The sequence below is a fragment of the Mirounga leonina genome, unplaced genomic scaffold, assembly GCF_011800145.1.
Source record: "Mirounga leonina isolate KUSES-001 unplaced genomic scaffold, KU_Mleo_1.0 Mir_488, whole genome shotgun sequence".
NCBI classification, from domain to species: Eukaryota; Metazoa; Chordata; class Mammalia; order Carnivora; family Phocidae; genus Mirounga; species Mirounga leonina.
The window spans coordinates 5,191,246-5,211,692 of NW_023270777.1; the positions used below are offsets into that span (position 1 = coordinate 5,191,246).

Below are 20,447 nucleotides of genomic sequence, written 5' to 3' on the forward strand. Positions count from 1 at the left end.
GCGGCGGCGGCGGCCGTCACCTACGAGACGTGCTGGGGCTACTACGACGTGAGCGGCCAGTACGACAAGGAGTTCGAGTGCAACAACAGCGAGAGCGGCTACCTGTACTGCTGTGGCACCTGCTACTACCGCTTCTGCTGCAAGAAGCGCCACGAGAAGCTGGACCAGCGCCAGTGCACCAACTACCAGAGCCCCGTGTGGGTGCAGACGCCCAGCACCAAGGTGGTGTCGCCGGGGCCCGAGAACAAGTACGACCCGGAGAAGGACAAGACCAACTTCACGGTCTACATCACCTGCGGGGTCGTCGCCTTCGTCATCGTGGCCGGTGTTTTTGCCAAGGTCTCCTATGACAAGGCCCACCGCCCTCCGCGGGAGATGAACATCCACAGGTGAGTGCGCGCGCGCGCGCGCGGCCGCGCGGTGCCGGTCCCCGGGCCCCCGGCCTCCCGCCGAGCCTCCCGCCGCCGAGCCTCCCGCCGCCGAGCCTCCCGCCGAGCCTCGCCCCTCTTAACGTGCGTCCCGGGTCCTCAGCACCAACCACATCGCTCTAACTCTCTGAGACCGGTTTCTCCCTGGCTTCCTTGACATGCAGATAAATCACAGCTTTCTTATTTCCACCATTTCTTCAGAGTCCAGAACGCGTGCTTTGGTGGTAGGGGGATTACGGGGCAAAGTAAGGATCAGTGGAGTCCATGAAGTTTGAGCCTAGGAGTTTTACAAATTCTATAACCCTGGATGGGAGGGGGCGGGGGGGGGTGGAGGGTGGGGTCCCGGGTTCAGTTTTCAGGGCAAGTGGGCACTCTGGCGGTAGGCTCCTCTTGCCTTTGGTTTTCTGAGTCTAACCAGCACATCCTCTTCGGTCTAGGATATTGAACAATGTTGGAACCTTCCAGGAGGGAGTAGCAAGTGATTTAGTATAAGCTGCGTGTTCCCTGTGTGGGACTGGGGGCGGTATGGAAGGGATGCCTCCCGGGTAAGAAGGGGTAAAGATTTCTCCATTCCATGTTGACCAAAGGCAGATGGTGTCTCTACACTGCCTCTTGCCCAAGCGGGATGCTTATTTTCCTGCCGAGACTGGAGGACTTGGTCTTTCAAACCCTGTTGGCAGAACGCTCTGAGTTAACGTTCTTGCTGTGTTAAGCCCAGTGGGCAGCTTTTACTGCTTACACTGGGGGTGGGTGGGTGGTGGTGGGGTAGCCTCCTCCCAAAACTTATGCCAAGAGCTCAAAATATGGCAGTGCTTGGCCCCACCCTGACCGCCACCCACCCCACCCACCCTGGCTCCCAGGGAGTCCTTAGGGAAGTCAGAGCCCAGAGAACAGGAAACCAGACTCTTCACAAGGCAGGGACCGATGCACCCAGGGGAGGCAAAGTTAGCTCAGCTTCCAGTCCCCTCGTGATGATGAACGGCTGGACTTGGTTCAGCAGAGTCTTCCAGGGAACAAATCCTGCCCCAGGACATGCCTCCATTTTTGGCACATGGTGTTAGCACTGTCCCGGTAACCAGGACCCCCTCCCCCCGACCAGTCCTGCTTCTGAGTGTGCCAAGCAGGCCCCCACCCTGAACCACACAGCTTAAGCTCATTTCTATTCTTTCGGCCTGAAAGCCTTCTTCCCTTGCTGCTGTGGACATTAATCAGCCGGACCCTGATGAAGAGAAAGGCAGATAGAAATTTCTGGGCATGATTTTTTTTTTTTTCCCCTTCCTTTGAAGGTGTTGAGAAAAGATGATACTCTCTGGCAGGTTTTATTGAGTCAAACGCAGGACGTGTGGGTATTTCAATAGTGACATACATAGTTGGGTGTTAGAACTGGGTGCTTCCAAAAGCAGACCCGTGTATAATCCACACTCATCACCCTAAGGTGCCACCGTCCCCCAGTCCCCCCCATCTTTTTTTTTTTAAGATTTTATTTATTTATCTGACACAGAGACACAGCAAGAGAGAGAGCACAAGCAGGGGGAGAGGGAGAAGCAGGCTCCCCTCTGAGCAGGGAGCCCGATGTGGGGCTCGATCCCAGGACCTGGAATCATGACCTGAGTGGAAGGCAGACGCTTAATGACGGAGCCACCCAGGCATCCCCCCGTCCCCCATCTTATCTTTTAGGTAGTGAGTCTGTGCCTGGCTGGTCCCTGGCACGGATGGAGGAATTGTGAGAAATGGGGTGCGGTCAGTCCATGTCTCCTTTGGGTCTGGTCTGGTGAAGGGTTCTCGCTCTTGGTTCACCCTGGAAAGCAGAGAAGGCATAGCCTGTGGGAAGGCACCTTCCAGAAGCAGATGTACCTGGTCCTTATCGTTCCTCTACCTACCTCCAGGGCCCAGAGCCTTGCTTCTCTTCACCTTCTCCTGGCCTCCTGGCCTCTTATCCCACCTTCCCCTGCTGGTTGATTCCCACCAACCTTTCTCTTGGTTTCTTTCTTCTCTGAGCCGCCCCCTACCCTGCCCTTGCCACCACCCTACTGAATGTATTCATCATCACCTGGGAGGATACTGATGATGGTCTTTGGATGCTGGCGCTGGCCTCTGTTCTACTGGTTTGTGACCCTGGACATGTCACTGTCCCTCTGGGTGTTTTCTCCCCTCCTCATCACCTCGAGCCCTCCCCCGACCCCAGACTAGGGTGACTCGTTTGAGTACAGGTATGTGGCTCAGGGACTGGTGATGGTGTTGGAGCAGTTTCTCTCTGGGGTCAGGGAAGGAAGGTAACTGTGGAAGGCAGCTGAGTCCAGCCTCAGACCATGATGTCAACATGGGATGTTTCTCCCTCAAATTCACCTCCTGATTTTATTCAGTTCACAGATTCTCTGCTGGCAGCTGCAGTTTCGCCTGCTGGGTGCTTTGGAAACCGACATACTGGTGCCTTTTTGGTGGGGGGCAGTGCCTGTCTCTGTGTTTGGGGGAAGGGGACAGAGCATGAGCCATCCCTCGAGGACACTCCATGAGCGACCTTGGGCAGGGGGTGGGGGGGGGGAGGTGGAACTCAGCGTCCAGTTCTGGGTGCCTCGGGCACAACAGCATCCCACCTCGACCTCTCCCCTCCCCGGGGCGGGTCAGGCTGAGCGTGCACATGGCAGGGAGCTGCTCCCCGACTCCTGGGCGCGTTCCCACGACGCATCTCAATTCTCTCACACTTCACAGGTCACCGCCTGCCATTCCGGTGGGGGGGAGGGGTTCCGTGCAGAGGGTCTCTTTGGGAACAGGAGTAGGGAAAAGGGAAGAGAGAACTAGTCCCACCTCATGAGTTTGCCTTAGGGAGAGTGGGGAGGAGGAAAGGGTGCACCCTCGCCAGGGGTCAGTGGAAGAAGTGGGCTGTGTGTATGGTGCCGTATGCCTTGAAATAGTTCAGCAGAGACATTTCCTTCCTGGAAAGGCGAAGGATTTATTCCAGCGAGCGATCCTGTCTCCGAAGATGGGAGCTGGGCAGGCAGGGGCTGGGTCCGAGGGAGGAGAACGGCCTCATCGGAAGGGATGTTTGTGGGAGGGTTAGGAAGGGGTAGAGGGGAGGCTTCCGCCCTGAGATCAGCCATCTGCCTCCTCCTGGTGTCCCCAGGCTAGCCAGCCCTCCGCTTGCCCGTGGTACACATTCCTAGAGCCCAGCTTCCTTTTAGGGCTCCGGCCCCCGCAGGGAAGAACAGGTTTAGTCTTTTCCAGAAGTGATTAGACCTTCTTGCCATCTTGTTTCTGTGTGAGAAGTCGGTGTCTGTCGGGGAAACTCTCAGCTCTCTGGTGATGTGAACAGAGGATCAGTCACACTTGGCTGGACCCCAGGGAGGAGGAAGAGATGGACAGCCCAAGGGACCAAAGGTTGAGCTGTGCTCTGGATCTGGGGAGCCACTGGACTTGGGGTGCCCACCTTTCCCCGCCGGGGCTCCGTTTCCCACCCGGATCGCTACCTCATTTCTCCTATTCACCTTCCCCGGACTGAAGCTCAAGCTGATAACCTGCAGGCATGCCCCAAGTTTAATGCTTCCTGAGCCTGAGGCGTTCCTGCATTGCTTCCTGGGGCTGTTTATTCGCCAAGGGGCTGCGATGTTCTCCCCGGGGGGCAGGGGCTTCGGCCCAGGAAATGGGGCCCTAGGAGCTGTCTCACATTCAAACCTGTTCCCTCCTCCTTACCTGGAGGTGATTCATTAGTGTCCTGGAGATGAGACTCTCCAAGCGAGAAACTCTGGCTTTTTTTTTTTTTAGTGGCTACTTAGCAGCCGGGGCAGGAAGCTGTTAGGGTGCTCTGGATGTAGTTGGTGGAGGCAGGGCTGCCTTGGGTCCCCCCACTCTAGAGGGATGGAGGGGATGGAGGAATTTGGGGTGGGGGTTTGTGCTCAGGGTTGCAGGCAGAAGAACCTGAGCTAGATGCGGCCGGGAAAGAGGAGAGGTGTCAGGAAGCGACCCGACAGCCATCAGGGGGGTCCTTTGTCTTTGGACTCCTCCTCAGCTTGTTTCTAGAGGAATCAAGAGAACACTCTGTTCCACCTTTTCTCCCTCTAGAAATCCATGGCAAACCCAAAGAGGCCTGTTATGGGCTGCCTGACCACATTGCTGCAATAGCAGGACCCCTTTGCTGGCTGATTCCGCGAATTCTCTTCCTGGATTCGCAGGCTATGAATTGTCACCGCATCCCCAAACACTCCCATTTCTTAGAGCACTGCGAGCTCACTATAATGAATTGATCTAAACAGAGAGTCAACTTGTTTTTTACTTCAAATAGAGCAGTTGGAAGGACAGGGGAAAAAAAAAAACTCTTGCCTTGGACTGAAGGTCTGAGCCTTGCTTGTTTTCTGTTGCTTTGGAGGGAAGAAAAATGCATGCAGGGAAAGCAGGGAAATTGTAGAAGAATTTAAGGAGGCTTATGGAAGAGGGGTTAGGGAAGGACACCAGGAAGACAGGAAGAGGCAAAAATGGCTAAAGGAGGGAGGCAATGGGGTGAGAAGCGGATGCGGTGCCCGGGTCCTGGGCTACACGCAAATGCCTTCGATTCCACAGAGGAGCCCCGCTCACCTGCTGGGGGGCGAGATATGTCTCAAGCCATATAACGTAAGCCTCTAAGGTGGGGATTACCTTGGACACATAAGGCCGGCAGAGTTCATTCTTGATTGAGCAGGTCAGCTGTGCAAACTGCTTTTCCAGAATCTGGCACGTTGACAGTTCTGTCTGGTCTGTTGCTTTACTGTCTTCTTGTCCTCTTGCACCCCACCCCAGCCCAGAAGGCACACACGTGTCTTCCTTCCCCACCCACAGCCGCACCCCAGGCTCCGAGCACGTTCCTCGGGAGGAATCTGCTGCTAAGATAATAAGAGTTCGCCCACAGTTGCTAGATTGCCAAGACCCAGGTGGAGGAAAAGTCCAATTCACTGTTTTCAACCTATTTTAATGAGAGATCAGATTGATTTGGCAGTTGATTTCGATCCAGGGGTTTGGACAGCTGAAGAAGTGAGCTGATGGAAAGAGGTTAATTCACCAGCCCCGGGCAGACACGCCCACGGAGGATCCAGAGTAGAAGGGAGCTATACCAAAGGAGGCTTCGTCCTTCCCCCTGCACTGCCCGATTTCTCCGGGGCCTGGCAGCATCGATTGCCCTTAGATCTTAACATTTCTGGCTGCCTTTCCATAGTGAGAGGAATCCCCCACTCCAGGCTGGAAGGGGCAGCCAGCCACTGGCCATGGGATGTCACCCCTCCGCCCCATGCGATGTGCTGCATAATCTGTCTTTAGGATTATGGCAAACTCAGGTGCATCTTGTCTTACAATCTTGGTTTTATCCCTTGACGACGTCCATCCTGGGGAACCACAAAATTGCCTTCCAGACTTGCGGGTGACATGTCTCAGATTGTCCATGGGGAAGGGACTCTATTAGAGCCTGGGTTAAATTTGTTTTTTAGGGCGCCTGGGTGGCTCAGCTGGTTAGGCGACTGCCTTCGGCTCAGGTCATGATCCTGGAGTCCCGGGATTGAGTCCCACATCGGGCTCCCTGCTCAGCGGGGGTTCTGCTTCCCCCTCTGCCCTCTTCCCTCTCGTGCTCTCTGTCTCTCATTCTCTCTCTCTCTCGGATAGATAAATAAAATCTTTAAAAAAAATTTGTTTTTTAAATATCTTCCGATGAGATTTTTTTTTTCTCCCCCTCTTTTCTCTGTTTTGGGAAACTCCAGCCCATTATTTTTCCCTGAGTCACATTTCTGACCTCATGTTTCTAGTAGGTACTGCGGATGGGGAAGAGGACTTGGTGCAAGGGTTTACCCATAAACCCTCAGAGGGTCTCTGTCCCTTGGCTTTGAGCAGGCTTATTTCACACCTGTTCAGGATAGATTGCTCCCCCTGTCGTTCTTCTTCTTTTATCTTTAGAAGTAAAACCAAATCGTCCTGAAAAGGCAGAGTAATATAGTTATCCTTGAACAGCACAGGTTTGAACTGCGTGGGTCCACTTACACACAGATTTTTTTTTTTCAGTTTTATTCTGCATTTTTTTTTTTTTTTAACGTAGGCTCCACGCCTGACGTGGGGCTCAAACTCACGACCCTGAGATCAAGAGTGACATGCTCTCCGGACTGAGCCAGCCAGGCACCCTCAGATTTTTTTTTTCCCAAAAAAATACAGTGCAGAACTGTAAACGGGTTTTCTCTTAGGATTTTCTTAACATTTTCTTTTCTCCAGCTTAGTTTATTGTAAGAATACTGTATATGCTACACCGTAAGGTACAAAATATGGGTTGGCTGCCGTGTTATTGGGAAGGCTTCTAGTCAACGGTAGGCTATTAGTAGTTAAGTTTTTGGGGAGTCAAAAATTATCCTTGGATTTTCAACTGAATGGGGGGGGGCGTTGTCGCCTCTAACCCCTGCCTTGCTCAAGAGCCAACCATACGTTTTATTATTTTGTCATCATCATAGAATTGTAGAATTTTTATTGCAGGCCAGTCATGTAGCCTAACTTCCTGATTTTATAGGTGAGGCGATGCCCGGGGAGGCCCAGATCACAATGTCAGGGGTCCCTAGCTGGTGGGTGGTGAGCTAGACCCGGAGGCTGGGGGGCGGGGCCTGCGTCCTGGGCCCGCCCACTTTCCTGCTCAGGTGCAGCTCAGCGGTGAGCGCCCATGATGGCTTCCCTTTATGCACCTGTTTCTCAATGGCCACCAGAGAACTTCCAGATGTTTAGAGGTGTGAGTGAGGGTCTTCTCCCCTATATCGCTTCCCTACATTGCTTTGGTACTTCCTCATTCAGTTTGATCATCCCCTAAAATGATTTCTCTCCGTCTTCCGGGGCCCCCTTGCAGTTTTCTCCAGGTCCCTTTGCAGAGGGCGATAACCTGATCAAAGCAGCATCCTTCAAATAAGATCTGAGGGATGCAGAGCACTGAAGAAGGGGAATGCAATGAAAGCCAGAAAGTTGTGAACCATGGTAAGGGGCCACCGAGTAAAACTGTGGGCTGACCTCTGTAATTCAGAATGTGGGTGCTGAATGCTTTCTCTCTCTCCCAGAGATGGGGTTGGGAGGAACGCTGAGACTTACCAGGTTCAATGAGTTTTAGTTTTGCCAGAGACCACCAGAGACCTCCAGGCTCCCTGTGGCCCAGGGTGGGGAGGATTTCACCTTTGTCCTCCAGGATGGCTCCCCGCATATCTGACAGCTCTCTGAGCAACAGAGGTACCAGCCCTTGCCCCTTCTCAGTGCTGGGGCATGACCCCACAGGGACAGGGTGGATACAAGGTGAGGGGTCCAGAGAAGCTTCTAGAAGGATGCCTAATGAAGCTGGAGATTTAGGTCCAGCCATTCTATGAAATTCATCTCGATGGCATGAGATTTGGGGCCCGTGTCCTGCAATGTGCCTGATCGTAACTTTGAAAGAACCAGGACGTGCGTATCCTAATGTGTCCTCCTTCCAAGCAGTCACCCTGGGAGGCCCTATGCTGCCTCTTCTCCAGAAAATGTTGCCACAGTTCCTCTCCTGGAAGTGTTCTCGGAGCCCATGGCATGTCATCTTGAGTCTCCGTAATGGCACAGATTTTTATCCTCTTAGGGCAGATCTGATTCTTGTAAGCAGTGATGAGTCACGGGGCTGAGGTCGATGAATGGGGTAGGTGATCGGCCAGTTATTCGCAGACATAAAGAGTGCCTCCAGTAATGAGACCTGCTCTCCTGGGAGCCACGGCCGCTGTCCCCAGAGGCTGAGCCCAGAAGAGGCGTTCCAGTAATGAACACTGGCCCTGCAAAGCCGAGCCGGGCTCACCACGTTGGCCACTTTGCAGAGACCACTCTGCACGCAGAAGGGTATCACCAGCCCTCAGAAAATCAGCTTCATGTCCTACCAGCGTGTCAGGGGCAGACAGGGGAGGCACTGGGAAAAGAAAGGAGTCGAATTTGCAGGAAAGAGTTCAAATAACTGCCCAGAAAGGGAGAACCAAAAAAAAAAAAAAAAGAATGTCCCACATTTCTTCACGAGATAAGTAGGCAGATAGCTCAATTTAGATTCCTAATTTGATTCTGAGGGTAGAGGGACCCAGTTTCTTGGGGATGCGTGGGGCTGGGCTTGGGGTCAGAGCTGGAGGGTCTCTGCGCCCTCCCTCCTGTCCATGTGGATGCCATCACCTCTGCGATCTGGCGTTCACGTGAGGTCCCCATTGGGGCCAGACAGCCATCGATGAGGTAGAAATGTTTGCACGCGCAGGGAGGTGGGGCTGCCAGTGAGCATGGCCCCGTAGAGTCCCAATGAGCGTTTACTGCGCTCTCCTACCCCTCCCCCACCCCAGAGTGCATGCGTGGGCTGGGGCACAGCCTCTGGCCCCGAAAACCCCCTAACGGGCACTCTTGGACCCTGGGAGGAGTCAGCCCTTCTCTGTGGCTGGGGAGCCCCCTTCCTCTGCTCAAAGGTCAGGATGGGGGGAAGTCTGTTTCCCGGAAGCTTACACAGCTCCGTCAGCTGTGCACCTGCAGAAAGCTGGCCTTGAGGAGGGCCAGAGGCCTCAGTGAGCAGGGGGGAGGGGGCTCAAGGTCACGTGGATGAAACAGGGAGGGTGGTAGGGAGAGGCTCTCGAGAGCTCTCAGTCTCCAAGGCTTCCTCTGGGCCTGGAACCCTCCTATGCACTGGCCACAAACTGTCTCACTGCATCCTTCCTTCACCCTCTGGGGATCCGTGCCCATTGAATGGCCGAGGAAATCAACTCAGAGAGGCTTAGTAACTTGCCCAAGGTCACACAGCTAGAACATTGCCAGTCTCCGTCTCCTTGGGGGGCCAGCCGGTTCTCACCTTCCCAGATGTAAACGGGTCAGTGATGCTCAGATGCCTTGAGAAAGCAAAGAACCCTCTGCCTTTGCCCTGGCATGGGTTATCGTGCTGAGAAATGGGGGCACCACTGCCCTACAGATCAGGGTACAGCAGAGCCGGGCGGGTGGCCTCGCTTACGTTACCTGCAGGGCACGAGGCCACCGGGGCGGAGCAAAGGCCTGTTTTCTTTTCTTTCCTTTTTTTTTTTTTTTTAAAGATTTTATTTATTTGACAGAGAGAGAGCACTACGGGGGGGCGGCGTCAGGCAGAGGGAGAGGGAAAAGCAGGCTTGTTTTCAAGAATGGATCCTGTTGGCTGAGGATGGTGAAGGCAATACGAAGAAAACGTGAAAAAACAAAAGCGAAGCAAAACATCCCGATTCCAGTGGAGGAACAACAGCAGTGAAAACAACAAACCTTTACCGTATTGGCAGAACCCCCGGGGCGATTCTGCAGGAGTCCCAGCTCCGGAGAGTAATAGAGGCGCTAGGGAGAGGAAGTGATTTGGGGCCGAGAGGATGTGGACCTCGGGCCATTCCCAGTTTTAATTACTGAGACCTGCAGCTCACAAACAGCTCCATTTATCACCCCCCCCCCCCCCGCCCCATTTATGATTTGTGGCACAACGTACTCAAGACAGAGTTTCGGCCGGCTCCTTGCTGATTACTGCTCTGGTCCTGTGCTTTCCCTGTTTAGTTCTCCCAGCTGTGTCTCCTAATTCCTCATGCTTTCCAGGTGTTTCTGTTTCTTATGATCTCAAAGCCCCTGTCCTGAAAGGCACGCTCGAAGGAAGGCATCCCGGGGAATCTTCAGCGCCCCGGGCTTTACTCCCAAACTTCTGTTGTCCCGGTCAGTGGTGGTGGTCATGGCCATGGTGGTGGTCGGTGGTGGGGCTTGCACTCCCTGGCCTGTGCCGCCCAGGGCAGAGTCCCTGATTGAGGGGGGCACTCACCTGATTGAGGTGGGGGTGTGGGAACAATTTCCCTAGCTCTCCCCAGGGAGGAGGAGTTCCTGGGCACCATTTCCAGTCCCCACCCCGGCTCAGACCCATACGGGTCAGAGGAACAGGAGAACCCTTGTTCCTCCTTGCCCAGGGCCACTGTCCCCACCTCGAGACCATGGAGGCCGAGTTTCAACCAGGCCCTGGGTGGCTACAACCTTGGCCCCGCTCCTCGGGCGTTTGGGAGAGAGGAGTCGCTGCTTTCTGCAGGCTTCCCAAACACTCATTATTCCTTGCATTTTTGGCATTTGGTCTTGTGTACTGTTCCCATTAGCTCCAGCATTAAAGTCTCATTACTTAGGACATCTGTCCTCTGGACATATTCGTGGCTCCCTTAGCCAAATGTCCTCTTCTGGGAGGGATGCTTTCTGCTGTGTCCCCTCTTGGATCTTCCTTTGGTCTTGCTGGCCCAGGGAGAAAGGATTTGAACCCAGGAGGGCTTGCGGGGGAGTGGCTGTTCATTTTAAGTGGCGCCTGAGAGTGGGTTCCGGAGCCCAACCATCCCCTCCCTTTGAAGGTCTTGGGAATGCAGACCCTTGCCCTCATCCTTAGGGGTTGGGTGGGGATGGGCACTGGTGTCCACCTCTCAGGCACCAAGGCTGCTCTGGGCCCCGTGGAAGAATCGGGATTCCAGCTACCCAGTTGGACTAGCAGCCGGCCCTCTGTGACTTTTTTGACTACATCCCAAGAAGTTTGCTCGAACTTTCCCAGGGGATGACCCCCCCCCACCCAGAGGTGTGTGTGGGGGGCACTCTTGATATGACGGGAAATCATACAGCTTTTCCATTCTCAGATAATCAGCAGGCAGTGTCTTGCCCACCTCTGGGCCAGCGTCTTCTCCCCCAGCCTCAAGCATTCACAAAGAGAATTGGATCTTTTAGCAGAGGATCTGTCAGCTTCTCTCTCCCTCCCTCTTTCAAGTCCCATCATTAAAATGTTTCTTCTCCTTCCTTTTGGTGTCTTTGTCCGCTGTTGCTTGTTTCTCCCATCTGTCCTGCTTTTTTGATCCCTCTTCACTTCCGTTGGGTTGTGTCCCTTTGCTCTCTCTCCCTCCGGCTCTCCTTCTTGAACTTGTCCTGCTGTAACTTCATTAAACTGCATCGATTCAGACTCTGCTAATTCCGCATGTATCCAAATCGGACCTGGGTGAGGTTGTTTTTCTTTCCTCTGTCTGATAAAAATCTGTGATGAACAGATTAATGGCTCAGACAAGACTGCAAAGATTGCGCAGGACACACAGACCACGCGGAAGGACAGATTTTTCAAGCAGGCTCTTCATAGGTCCTGGCATGCTAATTACCAATCATTCTTATCTATTCAATGAAGTAGCTCTCCAAAGATCAATTTTTTTTTTTTCTAGCCTAGTTTGTAATCCTGCAATGGCCCGGGAAGCAGTAAAAATGCATTTCCTTTAGAGTGTTTTAGAATTTCCATGCCCATTTCATTGATTAGGATTAGCCTGGTCCCGTTTCTGGTGAATTGGTGATGCTTGACCATAGGCTGCCTCGAATTCCCTTTTTAATTCCCTCTGGGGGCTCTTGCTAATTGCCTCTCTTGTTTCTTTTCTTTTGTATTGCCCTGAGTTTTTAGAATCTGGAAACCCTCTCTCTTTCGGCTTTGGGAACTCTGCTATGGGTTCTGCCGCAACCCAAAAGGTTCACCTCGTTCCCTCTTGCCACGGGATGAGACCCTAGACACCAGGGGTTAGGAACCTGAGGTTTCCTGGGAGCTGAGATAAGAGGCAGGCTAATCCCACCTTGGGTCAGTTTCTGTCGCCATGCCCTTGGGTGAGGCCCTTGGCCCTGACTTTAGTCTGTTAGCCTGGCTGTGGGATGGGGGCTATCAAGTTGTGGAGGTGTGCTCTTCTCTGGCCCCATTCTGAACTCAGCATCCTTGGGAGGTTGAGGCAAGCAGAGTATACATCCATACCGTCAAATCCAACTGCCCTGGGAGAAAATGCATTTTCCTTGCACACTCCCTTCAGGTAAGAATGCTGTCTGCAAATGGCCTCCAGTGATTGCTTGTTTTTAGCATCTTAAACTCATAGAATCTCTTGGGTGAAAGGGACTTAGGAGGTGTTTTAGTCCTCCCATACATGTGCATCGAGACCTGGGCTCTCTCCATTCCTGGAGCTGTCCATTAGGTTGTTGGGACATAATTCTCGTTAATTCTTATGGGGAGCCAACATTGACTTCTTGGCATGAGGCATACCGAGTGGGGCAACCCAGAGGAAATGTATCCTTTCTTCTGGAAGACAAGAAGATTTCTTTCTCTATGAAGATAGCAGGGCATGCCCCCTTCAATCTCCCTTTTTCTTGGATAAACTCATCCCTAGTTATGAGTCTGTTCCTCACAGGACACGCATTCAAGTGTTCGTGCCCGTGTGAAGGAGGGTCACATAGAAATGGGCTTATAAATCTCTAACAGAACCCCCAAGTGACATTGCCAAGAGCAACGTGCAGGTCTCAGTCATTCAGGCACCTCGTAAACATCTGAAGGTTCCTTTTGGGAAATTGGTTGGTCTCCAGGGCTAGGCACCTGTCCGTCTCCCCGACCATGATGTCAGGATGACACGTGTGTTTGCTTGTCTTGTTCACACCTGTATTTTACGCTTAGAGTAGTGCCTGGCACAAGGTGGGTGCTCAGGTAATGTGGGTGAACGAATAGGTGGTTTAAGTAATTAAAATGGGGAGGATATCGGGTGGTCTTTATGTGTACCCCACTCTTCGGATGGTTGCGTTGACGCGAAGATACTTGAGCTTGGAAATGCCAGTCATGTTTATGCTCTTTTTAAAATTTTTTTTATTTTTTTAAAGATTTTACTTATTTATTTGACAGAGACACAGCGAGAGAGGGAACACAAGCGGGGGGAGTGGGAGAGGGAGAAGCAGGCTTCCTGTGGAGCAGGGAGCCCGATGCGGGGCTCGATCCCTGGACTCTGGGATCATGACCTGAGCCAAAGGCAGACCCCTAATGACTGAGCCACCCGGGCACCCCTATGCTTTTTTTTTTTTTTAAAGAAGGAAGGAAGGAAGGAAAAGGGAAGTAGGAAGAATGAAGGAAAAAAAAGACAAAACTCCAGCTGAATCCTTTGCAGCAAACGTTGCCCTGGCCAGTGTGATGCGTTTGCTCTTTTATGCCCTGCTGGAATCCTGATTTGTTTTGCTCATGATGTGAGTCTCCTTGCTTTTTGGTGGTACTTTATCTTGGAGCTTCCTTGTGGTCTAGCAGAAGCACAGTTTGTGACAGCCTCGCAGAGAGGAACAGATTGGCTGTCTGTTTGCACTTGGTTGTCGGAGGCCAGGTTCAGGGTTCAGGGAAGACTGCTGTGTGACCAGAGCCATGCCTGTCCTGAGGCCTGAGTGGAAAAGACCAAACGTGGGTGGTCCCTTCCAGGACGACCTGTGGCCAGAGCGTGCCAGGTGGCTCCCTGTTCACACCCAGACTTTTGCTCATCTGGCGCCGTGGAGTCAGTCCCCCGGGATGCCCCTCTTCCACCCATACTTCTCTTGTGGTCCTGTGGGCTGAGCCTGTTGCAGACACGAGGAGGTTGTCTCTGGATTTATTTATTAATCAAATATTTACATAGCGCTTCCTGGTTGCCAGGTCCTAAGTGCTCTACGAATATTAACTCATTTAATCTTCGTAATAACTCTTAAGAGGTAGACATTCTTTTTGGCCTTACTATTTCAGCTCTATTTTTTCAATGAGGAAACAGAACCACCGGGCACTTACGTAACTAACTGGTGATCGCCAGTGTGCTAAGTGGTCAGCGTTCCCACCCAGGGACTCTTGCTCCAGCCTCCCCACGAGGCTACCCCACCTTCATTTTGCCTCAGCCGTGGATTTCGGTCTGTGCACCGATGCCAAGAAAACAAAAGAACAAAACCAGTGGCAGGTACATCTGTTAACTCCCGTGTCACCCGACTGCCCACGCTGACGAATCGTGGGGAGCATTTTTGTTTTCCCCAGTTCGAAGTGGTGGTCATCCTCGGCCCATCAAGGTCTTTGATTCATTCTCAGACAATCCAGATATTTCTGGAAAGTCTAGGCTTGGTGTTGACGCTATCCAGTTTCCCACTCCCGGGTAAATTTTCACATGATCCATGAGGCCAGGAACGCAGTGTGTGGAGGGGATGCTCTGAAGGGCGGACGGGGGTGCCCCAGAGGAGGCACGTCTACGTTCCGCCTGGCTCGTGGCTGGCCGTCACGCGACAGACCCCCAACAGGTGCCCGTCGGGATGGAGCAACGTGCCCTGCTTGCCTGGAAAGCAAAGCAGGCGGGCCGAGCCTTCCCTCCCTGGGTCCCGCGGTGTTCATTGGCCGCGATGAATTCCGATTGTGCCCGGGGACAACTCAGACCCCCAGAACAGCTCAGTGCAGATGCACAAACATTGTTACCACAACAAAGGAGATCTCCACACCCATTTGGAGCCTTTCTGTATGAGGAGAGTGGTCTTGTGCACACACAAAGCCAGCAGCTGTGTTTTTCAAGTGGACGTGAGAGAACCAGGAATAAGAACTAAACGAAGCCATTCTCCTTGGTCCGTGTTTATTAAAAATATATTCACTTTGATCGTCCGGAGTACGTATTTTGGAGAATTAAAGGCATGCCGACTGCCCAGTAAACAGGTAGGAGGATGAGGTTACAGAGGACGCGCTAGCTCTTCCCAGCATCACACAAAAGCTCCGTTCTCTGGAATTCAGATAACCAGAATATTCGATTTAACTAGAATAGAATGTCCACATTCTACTTCTAGGACAAATACAAAAGTAGCCATCAGAGATTTACTTAAGGAGGAAAAAATTAAAAAAAACAACAACCACCACCTTTCATGGTTCATCCTGCAGTTTTTACACGTATAGCTCCATTTTCCTAGAATAGTCTGCATTTTGCTTAGTGTTCTCCAAAGAGAGCTAAAGATTAGGCTGGTGGCCCTCTCATGGAACAAACTTGCACTCTTAAAAAAAAAAATTATATTCAGTATATTCTACTTAATTAGGCAGGAATGCGTTGAGAAAATTCTTCAAGCTCAAGAGTGTTCTCATTAGTCCTCAGGAGTAAGAACATTAACCAGAATAGCTTATCCATGGAATAGTTGATCTGTTTGGCCTTTTATCATACCTACCCAACAGCAGAAATGTCTTCCTACTCCTCCCGGAAAGCGTAAGGGCACAGTTAGGGGTCGAAGCGAGTCAGCTTGCCTTGCCCTTGGCAGAGAAAAGCTTACTGGACAGTGACCTTACTTCTTCCCCATCTGTGGCATTTATGTGGCTCGGAACTCCCGAGACAGAAACTCCACGAAGCCCAGGCACAGTGGCTTCTCACTGGGGCCTCGTGCAGAACGAGGGTCTTAGTAAGTGTGCTGGTGTTTTGCTCAGGACTTGGTGGGACAAAACAGTTGCCTGCTCAAAACAACGTAAAAACGTTCCAAGCGGCTGATGTTGATGACTCACGAAGGTTGCTAGAAATGGGTAGCTGAGCGGGAGCTGCTTCTCTTTGGGCCAATTTTTCCAGTAACGATTGAGCACTCTCTAGAACCTTGTGTTCAGAGATCATTAGAGGGATGCATTAGGTGGAGAAACAGATGTGACGGAGTGGATGAATGGATAATCTGGTGGTGTAAAGGCGGCCCTCTGTCTCTTAACCTACCCGTCGGTGGAATCTGGATTTACCGCCTCCTAGTTGTGTGCCCTCGGGCAAAATATAGCTAACCTTGCAAAAATCTTAGTACTTTCAGCAGTTAATTGTGGCTACTGATAGCATCTACCAAATCATGTCATTTTGAGGATTAGAGGTTACGGTGCATGTGAGAGTTTAGCATTGGTGTCTGGCACATAGTAATTGCTCAATCAGTGATAGCGGTCCATTTCCTAAGTCTTTGAGTTCCTGCTGAATTTCCCAAGCAGGCAAGGTCAGGAAGCAAAGGTATGAAGGTTTTATTTCTCTCTTGTCAAGGGGAATCACGTGCCCTTTTTAGAAAGATTCCATGTCTCTTGAATGCAGGTGGCAGCATGTCAAAATGTTGACTGGGCTTGGTCCCTGGTATCCAGATAAGTCAACACTTTGGGACGTTCAAACACATTTCCATTTCCTTGGGATTGCTGGCACTATTTTTTTTTTTATTCTTATGTTAATCCCCATACATTACATCATTAGTTTTAGATGTAGTGTTCCATGATTCATTGTTTGTGCATAACACCCAGTGCTCCATGCAGAGCGTGCCCTCAATACCCATCACCAGGCTAACCCATCCTCCCACCCCCCTCCCCTCTAGAACCCTCAGTTTGTTTTTCAGAGTCCATCGTCTCTCATGGTTCGTCTACCCCTCCGATTTCCCCTGCTTCATTCTTCCCCTCCCGTTACCTTCTTCTTCTTCTTTTTTTTTTCTTAACATACATTGCATTATTTGTTTCAGAGGTACAGATCTGAGATTCAACAGTCTTGCACAATTCACCGCGCTTACCAGAGCACATACCCTCCCCAGTGTCTATCACCCAGTCACTCCATCCCTCCGACCCCACCCCCCACTCCAGCAACCCTCAGTTTGTTTCCTGAGATTAGGAATTCCTCATATCAGTGAGATCATATGATACATGTCTTTCTCTGTTTGACTTATTTTGCTCAGCATAATACCCTCCAGTTCCATCCACATCGTTGCAAATGGCAAGATCTCATTCCTTTTGATGGCTGCATAATATTCCATTGTGTATATATACCACATCTTCATTACCCATTCATCTGTCGATGGACATCTTGGCTCTTTCCACAGTTTGGCTATTGTGGACATTGTTGCTATAAACATCGGGGTGCATGTACCCTTTCAGATCCCTACTTTTGTATTTTTGTGGTAAATACCCAGTAGTGCAATTGCTGGATCATATGGTAGCTCTATTTTCAACTTTTTGAGGAACCTCCATACTGTTTTCCAGAGTGGCTGCACCAGCTTGCATTCCCACCAACAGTGTAGGAGGGTTCCCCTTTCTCCGGGATTGCTGGCACTATTAACCAAGGTTTTCAAGCAGGTAAATCAGGGCTCTTGCTCCAAATTGCTCCTTTACTGATCGTTTCTCCGTGCCTAAATGTTAGCTGGCATTTGCTAAATTGGCCGACCCAGCTGGAGAGACCAGAAGGACTCACTGGCGCAAGTGGACCCAGCACGGGGCAGTGAGATGAACATAAGCAGCGGTCCCGTGAGCAAAAGGACACACAGACTCGGGTCACGCGCCCCGGATTTAAATTTCTCTTCCATCACATCCCAGTTCTAGAATCCGTCCGAGCCTCAGTTCCTGGTTAAGTATCGGGGTGGTACCACCTGCCAACGTCACGCAGGGTTCGAGTGGGTGTCACGGCGGATCAGGCAGGCGAGCGTGTGTAGAACCTGGTTAGTGCGGCACAGAGGTGAGGGGGTGTCTCAGAGATGAAGATGGTGAAGACACAGATGGGGGCTCCTGAGGACCCCTGAAGTTTCCTGGCCTGAATGCTCACAAACGACTGTTTTCCCTGCTCCGATTTGCTGCCCAGTTAATTTACTCTCCCCTGCTCGCCACGCATCCACAAAAGCCAAGGAATCCATGTGCCAAAGGGAGCGGCGAACCAAGGCCATGATCCAGGCAATTCAGGCAAAAAGCATGCTTTTGTTAGACATATCCTGATAGGGCAGCAAATGTGGTGCTGGGGCAGGGGAAGTTGGGAGGAGGACGATCAGCAAGATTCTTCAAGGTTTTTTTTTTAATTTTAATTTTAATTTTGATTTTAATTTTGATTTTATTCATTTATTTTTATTTATTTATTTATTTAATTATATTAAGTAAACTTTATGCCCAACATACGACCCTGAGATCAAGAGTCATATGCTCCACCAGCTGAGTCAGCCAGGCGCCCCAATTCTTCAGGTTCTTAAATGAGACGCTTGTGGGGGGCCGAGGGTGTCAGGTGGGGTTGGTCATTGGCTCGGAAACCCCCTCTGTCCTCGCTTGCCTGGCTCTGTCCTGCCCCCTTTGCCCCTTCCCAGTCTGAGCCCTCCCCCTCCCGGCCTCACTTTCCCTTTTGTTCCCTCCACCTACTTGTCCCTGCCCAGTTCTGACCCCTTGTCTGTGTCCCCTTCTCTCGTGTCCAGTCTCTGCCTCCCCCTCTGCCTCCCCCCTGCCTCTCTGTGGCTCTGAGTCCCTGCCTTACTCCCTCCACCTGTCTACTCTCCTTCCTTCTGCCCCCCTCTCGGACCTGGAAGTGGCTGCCCACTCTCCCCGTCCCACAAGCCCCGCCTCCCTGTTCCTCAGTGACCGATTTTCTTTCCCGTGGTTGGAAAATAGCTCAGGCCCTAACCCATTTCCTGGGGCGCATCCAGATTAATTAGGTGAGACTGGGATGGCACGTTTCAGAATTAGAATAATATTTATCAAGCACCCTGGGGAGAAGGGGATGGAAGATGGAGAGGAGCAGAGGAACGGGAACAAGGAAGGGAGGTCACGAGCTGAGGGGCTGAGGGAACGGGGTGTGAGGGGGGCTGCCAGAGGGCACCGCTCCTAAGGACACCGCCTGGAAATTAGGGCCACCTCTCCCCTTGCCAGAAGGTGGGGGGACCGGGAGCGTGTCCCTGGATACCATGCTCTTTATTAGGACCACACAGGACAGGGACCTACCCTTAGAGAGCCTGCCTCTTCGGGAATACCTTCGCTAGTTGCATCCCTCCCCTTTGGCCGTGCTGCCCAGCTCAGCCCAGCCAAGCGGGCATCTGGAAGGGATATAGTGCAAGTCACCCTCTTCACGAGGAGACGGCCTAGCTGTACCCCAGGTAAAACTCCTTCTCCAGTCGCAAGCCAGACCCAAGCACACCGCTCTCCACCGAGCCTGATGGTCTTCAGAAAAGTATCTTTCCTCCACCCCTGAGTCCTCAGAGCCTGCGTCCTGCAGGGCTTCTCAGGGGCTGGGAGTCAAGAGCCCCCCCGTCCTTCGAGAGGGGAGCTCCGTTCAAAAATCTCATCTCCGCCGCATCCTCCTTGGCTGATGAGCCCCAGGGCAAATCTCCTCGGAAACTGCCACGGACACTGTCAGTGTGGACCTAAGCGGGGGATAGGAGCTGAAAACCCTACAAAGGTGGGGCCATGGCTGACCTTCACTCCTTCCTATGTTTATGTAACGTGGCCGGGCACGATACAGCGAAGGGCCCCGACAGACAGGCCCACTGCTTGGGGACCTTCCTTTCGGCATCTCCGGCCCAGCCCCATGTCTGATGCCAGTATGGGCTGCTCAGTAGATATCTGTGGAGCTGGACTGCATTGAGCCTTAATCAAAGACTGGCTTTCCCTCGTGCCACACAGAGGTAGCTCAGGATTTCTTAACCTCGCCACTGTTGACATTTTGGGCCAGATCATTCTTTATTGTGGGGGCTGGCCTGTTTAGCAGCACCCTTGGCCTCTGCTCACCAGAAGCCAACAGCACTCCCCTCCCCAGGCATGACTGCCAAAAATGTCTCTGGACGTTGCCAACTGCTGTCCCCCCTTGGGGGTGGGGTGCAGAATCACCATGGAGAAGCACCCATGGAGACGGTCTTGGCCTCCCCAAAGCAGTGGACTTAACCACAAGACCCCATCCCCCTTCACAGTCATCAGAGGGGTAGGAGTCTCTATAAAAACTTGAGAGGCAAGAAACCGAAAGAAAATTAATATATACTTTTTTTTTTTGGTAGTAGCAGCTTTATTGAAATGTAATGCACCTGCCATAAAATTCAACCTTACGTTTTCGAGTGTACAATTTGGTGCTTTCTCTACATTCCCCGAGTTGTCTAGCTATCCTTTGAGAACATGTTCATCTCCCCCAGAAAAAACCCCATACCTATTAGCATTCACTCCCCACTTTCCCCTCCCCCAGTCCCCAGTCAACAGAAATCTACTTTCCGTCTCTACGGATCTGCCTAATCTGGACATTTTCTGTAAATAGAATCCCATAACACGTGGTCTTTGGTGACTGGCTTCTTTCACTTAGCATGATGTGTTCAAGGCATTTATTAGTATATCGTTGCTTTTTCAGGCTGAATAAGGGGCGCCTGGGTGGCTCAGTCTGTGAAGCATCTGCCTTTGGCTCAGGTCATGATCCCGGGGTCCTGGGATCGAGTCCCGCATTGGGTTCCCTGCTCAGTGGGGAGTCTGCTTCTCCTTCTCACCCCTATTTGTGCTTGCGCTCTCTCTCTCTCAAATAA

At 51.9% G+C, this 20,447-nt stretch overlaps 1 protein-coding gene across 1 annotated transcript in view; it reads left to right on the forward strand.

Moving 5' to 3' along the window:
* Positions 1–20,447, forward strand: part of SHISA6 (shisa family member 6) — a gene marked incomplete at its 5' end in the record, with an annotated part of 282,884 nt that continues 262,437 nt past the window's right edge. Inside the window, one exon of the mRNA XM_034989308.1 lies at positions 1–389. Coding sequence (XP_034845199.1) covers positions 1–389 — 389 coding nt within the window. The remainder of the gene's footprint in view (positions 390–20,447) is intronic.